The sequence below is a fragment of the Suricata suricatta genome, chromosome 10 (genome assembly GCF_006229205.1).
Source record: "Suricata suricatta isolate VVHF042 chromosome 10, meerkat_22Aug2017_6uvM2_HiC, whole genome shotgun sequence".
NCBI classification, from domain to species: domain Eukaryota; kingdom Metazoa; phylum Chordata; class Mammalia; order Carnivora; family Herpestidae; genus Suricata; species Suricata suricatta.
In genome coordinates, this window is record NC_043709.1 from 3831125 (window position 1) to 3838959 (window position 7835).

At 51.1% G+C, this 7835-nt stretch overlaps 2 protein-coding genes across 2 annotated transcripts in view; one reads left to right on the forward strand and one right to left on the reverse strand.

Moving 5' to 3' along the window:
* Positions 1 to 7422, reverse strand: part of RIBC2 (RIB43A domain with coiled-coils 2) — a 16872-nt gene extending 9450 nt beyond the window's left edge. The window contains exons 1-3 of the mRNA XM_029954844.1: positions 7108 to 7422; positions 5774 to 5855; positions 2498 to 2842 (exon numbers count right to left, since the gene is read on the reverse strand). Coding sequence (XP_029810704.1) covers positions 2498 to 2842; positions 5774 to 5855; positions 7108 to 7221 — 541 coding nt within the window. The 5' untranslated portion in view covers positions 7222 to 7422. The remainder of the gene's footprint in view (positions 1 to 2497; positions 2843 to 5773; positions 5856 to 7107) is intronic.
* A 136-nt stretch (positions 7423 to 7558) lies between these two features.
* SMC1B (structural maintenance of chromosomes 1B) overlaps positions 7559 to 7835 on the forward strand; it is a 70060-nt gene continuing 69783 nt past the window's right edge. The window contains exon 1 of the mRNA XM_029954845.1: positions 7559 to 7667. Coding sequence (XP_029810705.1) covers positions 7559 to 7667 — 109 coding nt within the window. The remainder of the gene's footprint in view (positions 7668 to 7835) is intronic.

A 7835-nucleotide genomic window follows, 5' to 3' on the forward strand; every position in this document is an offset into this window, starting at 1 on the left:
CCCTGATCCATCATCCTTACAATGAGCAAGGGACTGCTATGTTGAGAAGAGACCAGAGAGGACAAGAAAGAACATGAAGGACTATTAGAAAGCCCTTGGCATGCTCCCTCCAGGTGGGAAAAAAAAGGTGGTGGCTTGTGTCACTATGGTGACAGCAGGGATGGGAGAAGTGGACAGGAGTTGAGGATGGCCTGAGGACAAGGGCAGCTCAAGGAGGACTCCCAGGCTGGTGACCTGACGAGGAAAGGAGATGTCGTTGACTGAGGGGAGGATGGTGGAGGGAAGGGCAGGGACAGAAATTCAGGGCTACTCTCAGCATGTTCTGAAGTGCCTGGGGAGATGTCCAAGGGGCAGCCCAAGGACCAAATCCATGGCAGAGACAGAGGCTCTTGGTCAGAGATGGAGACGTGGAGCGCCTGGGAGGGGCTGAGATCTTGAAAGCCCTCAGCAGATATGTGCCAAGACCTGAAGACGGAGCGGTGAGAAGACAGAGCAGACTCCTGCCTCCCACGAGCCTGGGATAGGATACTGGGAGAGGGATCACAAGAACCATACAGAATGTCAGCGAGGGGGCTACAGAGAAAAATACAGCAAGGAAAGGGATAGAGTATGGGCGTGGGGGAGGACACAGAGCTACAACTTAAAATAGTGTTCAGGGGAGACCTCTCGGATACGATGACATTTCATCAAAGACCCGAAGGAGGATAAGGGGCAAGTCATGCAGATATTGGGGCACTGTTTCCTGGCAGAGGAAACAGTAGGTGCAAAGGCCCTGAGGCAGAAGTGAGCCTGACACACCATTCTGAGTGAGGAAGCTGGTGTGGCAAGGATGGAATGAATGGAAGGCAGCAGGTAGGAGATCAGTCCAGACTGTGAACGCCCTACTGGTCCTTGAAATGAATCTGGTTTTTATTCTGAGTGAAATGAGAAGCTATTGGAAGGGTGTGAGCAAAAGATCTGGCTGAATTTTTAGCAGGATCGTTCTGGTCACTGGGTTGGGAAGCGACTGGAGAGGGACAAGGGCAGAAGCAGGACGACCACTTAGAGGCCATGGCAATGGTCCCACGGAGAGGTGCTGATGGCCGGGTCCAGAGGGGCAATGGTGTGACTGGAGAGGCGTGGCTGTGGATTTGCTGCGGGGCTGGATGTGCGTTTGAGAGAAACAAAGGAGTCAAGGTGCCTTGGGGTTGGGGCTTGAGCAACTGGAACAATGCAGTTCCGGTCCACAGGGGTGGAAGTTCATGGGCGGCAGGCCAGTGTGCCTTCTATTGACTTCCGTAAGTTTATGAGACACCCAAGAGCAGACAGAGGGTCAGAGGTGACTGGGGGTATGAGCCTAGCTCCAGGGAAGAATCCCGGCTGGAAGGGTAAATTTGGGGAAAGATGACCTATCGGTGGTGTTAGAGCCCACAAGACGAGCGGAGATCACCACAGACGGTGCTTGGTTGAGGAAGAAGAGGTGCGGAGATTGCCAGTGAGTAACAACGCCCCTCCCCCTAGGGGTTCGGAAGGGGCGGAGAAACCAACAAAGGGGAGGGGCGCTGGCGTGATGAGGGCGTGTCCCGGAAGCTGGTGGAGGGAAGGACTTCCAGGAGGTAGAGAGATCCGCTATGGCACAGGCCGCAGATGAAGGACCGCCTGAAAATGGAGCTTGGATGTGGCAGCGCGGAGGTCCTGGTGACAGCGGCCAGGCAGGTTCAGGGGAGGGGGGGGCAGAAGTCTGGACTGGGTGCGCGCAGAGGTGACAGGAGATCGCCATCCGGGGAGACATTGCCCCCAGAGAACACAGTGAGAAGGGAGGAGGGGAGGCCCAGGGAGGCTGCAGGGAAGTTACGAGAGAGGCAAGGCTGTGGGTCGGGGTCGGGGCTCGTCCGCTATCACAGATCCCGCTTGGGTCTTCACTATAGCTCTTCTGTGCCCTGTCACCCAGCTGCACAAGGCATGAGAGCAGCGACACCATCCTCTTCATTACCGGGTCTTCCTGGGAGGAGAGGTCGCCCGAGATCAGAGGCCGCCGGGAGTCCACACAGACACGGGTCGCCTTAGTGCAGGCAGGGTTTAGGGGACTTGTAGCTGCCTCGGGGAGGGAGGCTGCTTCATGCCTTGGAGGCTCCGCGGGGCCTGGAGGGGCCTGGAGAGGACGCGGGACCCCTGAGCCCTAGGCTGCACCCCCATACCCTGTGGAAACTTCTAACAAGGACCGCAGAAGATCCCACTGGACCTGTGGGTTTCCCACTGTCTTCCCAGCACACTGGGCGCCTACTGAAGGCCTGGCGGATTCTGAGCCACTTTGCACCTGCACCTGCTGGAGCCCTGGGGGGGCATAGAGTGGAAGCTGGGAAATGAAGATGTTTACATCCTGGCAGGCAGGCTCTTTCCCCTCGCTGCCAACGCAGCCCAGTGGTCGGACTCGAAAGGCAAAACGGAGCAGGAAGAAAACCCAGGGGAATCTGATGCGTGGCAGAAAGCCCTGAGATCCGTCTGTTTGCTTCACTACCTGCACATCTCTGGGCGGCCCGGGCGCCCTCCTGCTCCCTCTGCTGCTGGAAGGACCATTCTCGGTTTTGCTCCTCCTGGAATTTCTTCCTCTCACGGAAGTTTAAATCCTCTCCCAGGAATCTCTGCATTCCCGACACTGTGTTCCGAATCTCGTTATCTGACTGCCTCGCTGGGAGAGCTTTCCTAAGGGCCAGGGGGTCAGACAGGTCAAATTCACGGCGAGTTTCCGGCTTCTGGAAGGTCTGCTGGAAATCATTGAGGGCTTTACAGAGGCTTTTCTTATCTCTCCTTTCTCGATCTTCTAATATGCATGTGATTTTGTCATTTTGTCTCATTTCGGCAGCTAGAAGAGATACAGCATATCTATAAGATTAAGGTTCAGAGAAAAAATAAATATGAATCCACTTTAAAAAATTCCTAGTGATTCTAAAAGTAACATAAAGCCTCCAAAAGGGTAACACAACCATTGAACATTGAAGAATTAGTATTTAAATGTTTTTTAATGTTTATTTATTATCTTTTAATGTTTGCTTTTGAGAGAGAGACAGAGATGACTGGGGGAGGGGCAGAGAGAGAGAGACACAGAATCTGAAGCAGGCTCTGGGCTCTGAGCTGTCAGCACACAGCCCAACGCGGGCCTGAACTCACAAACTGTGAGATCATGACCTGAGCTGAAGTCGGAGAATCAACCAACTGAGCCACCCAGGTGCCCAAAATGTTTATTTTTGAGATAGAGAGAGACAGAGTGCAAGTGGGGAAGGGGCAGAAAGAGAGGGGGACACAGAATCTGAAGCAGCTCCAGGCTCTAGGCTCTGAGCTGTCAGCACAGAGCTCGATGAGGGGCTCAAACTCACAAACCGCAAGATCATGACCTGAGCTGCGGTTGGACGCCTAACGGACTGAGCCCCCCAGGCGCCCTAAGAATTAGTATTCTGAATATACAAAGAGCACCAACAAATCAGTTTTAAAAACCAAACAACCAAAGCAAACAGTGGGCCAAGAACAGGAACAGAAAAATCACTGTAAAGAAACCTGAATGATCAATAAGCTTGTGAAAAGTTGACCTTACAAGATGGGAAACATCTAATCAATTGGCAAAATATTTAAAATGCTAATAGAGCACATTAGTAAGGACAATAAGGAAATAAGACTTCTCAGTCACTGCTTGTGGGGGTGTAACTTGGTGCACTTATAACTTTGGAAAGCAATTGCCAATATCCTGTAAAATGGGAAACACGCACCCTAATACCGCTAGTTCCCCTCCCAGGGCACCTCTCACCTGCATACACCAGGACACAACGCATGGATAGGCGTGCAGCAGCGTTTGGAAAAATATCTACCCATAGGGGAATGAATAAAGAAATTGCAGTTCATTCATATAAATATCACAAAACAATTAAAGTGAGCATTCTGTGTGTAGATCACCGATTGATTTTAAAAATATGTTGAAGACCAAAAGTTGCAGAAGGATCCATTCCATGTATACATGTAAAATTCCATGTGAAATTTCCGTAAAATTTTAGACCAGACACACAATTTTGTATCGTCATGATTATGTCCATAAATAGCACAGCATTACAAGAAACAACCATGGGAAAGATGCACCCGTCTGAGAAGGGAGGAAGAAGGAAGGGGATGTGGGGGAGGGCTCTATCCATCCGTCTATAACTACACATACCTGTGTATATATGTAGGCTTATGTATATTTACATAGACGTTTTTATATATACGCATAGCACTTGTGTATATGGCTATAAATATACAAACATACATACATAGCATTTAATTCTCAAAAAAATTCTAAAAATAGAAGATCTAAAGTTAATTGTCAAAATGTTAACATTTAATCTGATAGTAGGTACATATGTGTCTGTTACATCATTCTTGTTTTATTGTAAGAATTATTTTGTTCAAGTTTATTTATTTATTTAGAGAGAGTGCATGTGCAAGTGGGAGAAGGAGGGGAGAGGGGGGAGAGAGAGAGAGAGAGAGGAAGGTGGCGGGGGGAGAATCTCCAGCAGGTTTCACACCCAGAGAGGAGTCCAACACGGGCTTCGATCCCACGAACTGTGAGGTCATGATCTGAGCCAAAATCAAGGGTTCCACGCTTAATTGACTGAGCCACCTAAGTGCCCGAGGTTTCAATTATTTTTAAACATGACAAAGGTGAACTGTTGAGGAACTAGAGAATGGCACAAAGAAGAAAAGAAATTTCCCTTGTATTCTATCATTCCAACATCACCACTGTGACATTTTGGTGTATTTCCTTTCTGTCTTTTTCTAAGCTTATTTCTTTTTATATATTTTAGCATTTAATGGTTAGCCCAAGGTATATACAATTTTGCACCCTGCTTCTTTCTATTTAAAACAATCCTTATGATGCTTTAAGAAGAAATCAGCTGGACTTGCTGCACCTGGTGTGGGAAAATGAATTCTATTTGGAATAAAGAAAACAAAACAAAAGGCTGACTTACTTTGTGAGAGAGAGAGCTCGTGCGCACGTACGGAGGGGCAGAGAGGGAGAGAGAATCTTAAACAGGCTCATCCAGGGCTCCAACCACGATCCATGAGATCATGACCTGAGCCCAAATCAAGACTCAGACGCTTCGCCCACAGCCACGCAGGCGCCCCCGTTTGGCATTTTCATCTCAGAGCCCCCACGCTGGCTTATCTAGCTCTGAGTCAGCCCAGGTGCCAGCCGAGCTGTCCTCTCGTGCAAGCAGCTGTCCCCACGAGAAGGTCTGAAACATTTTGGCAAAGAGAATGGTGTGCGTGTTTAAGGGTTTTCATGTCTGGTTTTTTAAACAAAACGGAGAACAGGGACGCCTAGGTGGCTCAGTCTGTTAAGTGTCAGACTTCGGCTCAGGTCATGGTCTCATGGCTTGTGAGGCTGAGCCCTGAGTAGGGCTCCGTGCTGCCAGCTCATAGCCTGGAGCCGGCTTCATATTCTGTGTCTCTGTCTCCCTCTCTGCCCCTCCCTTGCACTCGCTCTCTCAAAAATAAACAGTAAAAAAAAAAAACAAAACGAAAGAAAACCGAGAACAACGTACATTTACCTTCACGATATATTTCCTACAACCCACATGGATTTAATAGCTGTTTTCCTTTTAAGGGGGAAAGAATCAACATTAAGTTAACTGAGCACAGGCAATGGTGAAATTTTAAAAGAGCAAGAGTGTGAAAATGACAAGCTTTTACACTTGTGAAGCAATGAGGACTAGAGTCTAGAGTTACGCAGCCCAAAACTGCTAGACAGGCTGTGGGAGAGGCTCACCAAACGTTTCGTGTCTAGCTTTGTCAGTTGCTTCTTTTATCTTCCGGTCACGAACCTGAAGATCCCAGGCTTCTGTGTCTCCCTGGGAATGGAAAACAAAAGGAGAGGCAGTGGCACCAGATGGTTTTAGTCGGTTGATAACAATCCTACGTATCTTTTTAAAGCCTTGTTCCACTGTTAACTAGTTGCCTTAGGTACGTATCTATTCTTTTCATACCTTTTCAGCCTGTCCCCAGAGCTTCCTTCTCCCTTTCTCTTAGTTTATAGGTATCTTAAGAACAGGGCTTAGGCAGCCCCTCCTCCAGGAAGCACTCTGTGATTTCCTCTCCCAGTCTCAGTCTGTGTGCCCCTGACACCCATGCTCCCCTCCCTCACAGCACTGATTCCACTGCATATGGATGTGACCATTTTAATTTCTTGTAATAGTTAGTTTTAGAGTGTGTTATTTATTTATTTAAATTCAAGTTAGTCAACATACAATATAGTATTGCTTTCAGGAATGGAACCCAGTGATCCATCACCTACGTATAACACCCAGTGCTGATCCCAAGTGCACTCCTTAATGCCCATCACCCATTTAGCCCGCCCCTCTCCCCTCCAGCAACCTTCAATTTATTTTCTGTATTTATAATTTTTTAACGTTTATTTTTGAGTGAGTGTGAGAGAGAGAGAGAGACAGAGACAGAGAGAGACGGAGCACGAGTGGGGAAGGGGCAGAGAGAGGGTGACACAGAATCTGAAGCCGGCTCTAGGTTCTGAGCTGTCAGCACAGAGCCCGATGCGGGGCTCGAGCCCACAAATCCTGACATCATGACCCGAACCGAAGTACGACGCTCAGCCGACTGAGCCACCTAGATGGCCCTGTCATCTGTATTTAAGAGCCTGTTATGTTTGCTACCGTGGCCGGTTTAATGCCAGAGTCCACCGGGCCATGAACTCCGCAAGGTCAGGCAGGGATTGCCATATTCCTCATTTCCTGGGCCCAGCCCAGGCGTGCCACAAAATAGTAACTCCGCTGGTGCGTGTCTAATGAAGAGACTGGAAAGACCCCCTACGGAGCAGAAAATCCGGCTCCGAGAAAGGAGACCCGCCTTCTGGTTAGCCCCTCACGGCAGGCAAACCCCGTCCCTCCTGCGGGACTCAGTTTGCTTGTCCCGCGAGACGGAGGGTGTACAGTACGCCGTCTGTGAAGGTCTTCCCCGCTTCAGTCAACACCACGGGCTGCCGCCGCTTGCGGCCATGCCCGGATCAGCTGTTTCGCCGCCAGGGCTAGTCCCTGATCTCCCGCCGCCCGTCTCCCCCGCTACACATTCCCACCGGGAAGAGGGCCTCACCCCGAGGATCCTGTTCCTGGCGTTGAAGATCCGTTTCTGCCTGCACAGCTCCGCATGGCTCCTCTTGGCCAGCCTTAAGTACTGCTCCTGGTCTCTGGGCTGCGCTATCTCCATGGCGGCAAATCGCGAAGAAACTCCAAGGGGGTTTTAAGACAAGCGAGATGAAAATGGAAAGACAAGCAAAATAAAGCAAGCGGGAGCCGCAGCGAGGCTGGCTCCCTACGAGGCCGGGCGGAGGCGATGCGAGTTGGCTCCGCCAGTTAGTCGGCTTGCGACCTCTCTCCGTGCGGAGATCCGCTCTCCTTGGAAACGTAAACAAACCGGTTGCCTGGGAACCGCGCGCGCGGCGCTCGCCGGATTCTCGCCCTCCTCTCGCGAGACGCCGCAGGCACTTCCCGCGCTTTTCCCGCCGGCGTGTGTGCACGCCGCTTGAGGCGCAGACCGCGGAGCCATGGGGCGCTTGGAGCTGCTGCTCGTGGAGAACTTTAAGTCGTGGCGGGGCCGCCAGGTCATAGGCCCCTTCAAGAGGTTCACCTGCATCATCGGCCCTAACGGCTCCGGTAACTGGGACCCTGAGCGCCTCTCCCCGCCCTGGTGTCCGGAACCCGTTTTGCCTGACGGGACGCGAGCACGGCCTAGCGTGCCGGACGCGCGTGGATGCGGCCTGCGGGCCTCCCCCAGGCCTCCCGGCGCCGGCCCCCGGCCCCAGCTCCCCGCCCTCCGCCCTG